The 1287-nt window shown below is 38.6% G+C and overlaps 1 protein-coding gene across 1 annotated transcript; it reads right to left on the bottom strand.

Annotated features, from left to right (window-relative positions):
• Positions 1 to 363: 363 nt before the first annotated feature.
• Positions 364 to 900, bottom strand: LOC131860023 (uncharacterized). Its single transcript, XM_059214368.1, has one exon. The coding sequence runs from the start codon at positions 898 to 900 to the stop codon at positions 364 to 366; it is 537 nt and encodes a 178-aa protein (XP_059070351.1).
• Between the last annotated feature and the right edge of the window lie 387 nt (positions 901 to 1287).

Raw genomic sequence — 1287 nt, forward strand, 5'->3', positions numbered from 1 at the left:
CTTTACCTTCTCCATTGAAACCTACTCCATTAACCTTCTATTGTGTTCTTCCATGACACATGAGGGAATGACCTCCAGAATGTGAGGTGTGGATCCGTCCTAATTATCCATTCTATTGAAAATTTCTAAGAAATGGTCAATTTCTTCCTGGTTTATCTGTTTGAGGTCTAAAATTGTCACTCCTTATTTGTTTTTAATTGAGAAGATCTTGTTGTGAGCTCTTTTAACTTTGACTGAGGTGTGGAAATTTTTTGTGTTTTTGTCTCCATTCTTTAACCAAGTTTCTCTACACTTTTGTCTCCAATAAGTCTCCTCTCTAGCTAAAACCTCTGAATATCTTGTGCTTAGTATTTTCTCTTTTTTTTAAAGATCTTCATCCATCCCTTGACTGATGATTTGTTCATGTAGTGTTTTTAAGCCCTCTTCTAAATCTACCTTCTCTTTAAGGATATTCCTAAAAGATTCTCTGTTCCACCTCTTAAATTGTTCTTTTAAAAACTGAAGTTTTTTTAAAAGAATGAAAGCTTTATTACCTGGATTATCCGGCTTATGCTTCCACCATTGTTCAACAAGGTTTCTAATGCTAATATCCCAAAGCCACATTGCCTCGAATTTGAAAGGACATCTCTCTGGAGCATTGTCATCTTGAATTCTCAGGCATATGGGATAATGGTCTGATCCCGTGATAAGTAAAATCTCAGCTTCATTGGCCCAATGGCTCTCCGTCCAATCTCCAGCTATAAAAAACCTGTCCAATCTTTCAGCTATATTAAGGAAGCCACTCCTCCTGTTGGTCCATGTCAACTCCCCCGTTTTGAAGGGAATTTCTATCAGTCTTGAGCTTATGACAAAGGAGCTGAAATCTCTTTGGCTCTGCCTGGTCCAACCCGCACCCCCCATTTTGTCTTAAGGCCAAAGCAGAGCATTAAAATCTCCTCCCAGGATAAATAAGTTCTCCCTGTCATTCCTCAATATTTCTGATAGCTCACTCCAGACTTGCATTTTCATATTTGTGTTATTAGGCCCATATATGTTTATAAGGAAAAAACTTGTCTGAAGTTGCAACGATTTTATCTTCAGCCATTGCCACCACCGAGTGGCCCTAATAACAACCACCTCCACTACTGAATCCTTCCAAAGAGTTGCAAGGCCTCCAGATGCGCCTTGAGCTCCCACCAAACTATATTTCTAGGTTTGAAATTTCCTAGAAAAAACACTAACATCTTCATCTTTGATCTTTGTTTCCTATAAAAGAAAAATGTCCGGTCGCACTTGATCAATGCATCG

This window comes from Cryptomeria japonica, chromosome 11, assembly GCF_030272615.1.
Source record: "Cryptomeria japonica chromosome 11, Sugi_1.0, whole genome shotgun sequence".
In the NCBI taxonomy this organism is placed as follows: Eukaryota; Viridiplantae; Streptophyta; class Pinopsida; order Cupressales; family Cupressaceae; genus Cryptomeria; species Cryptomeria japonica.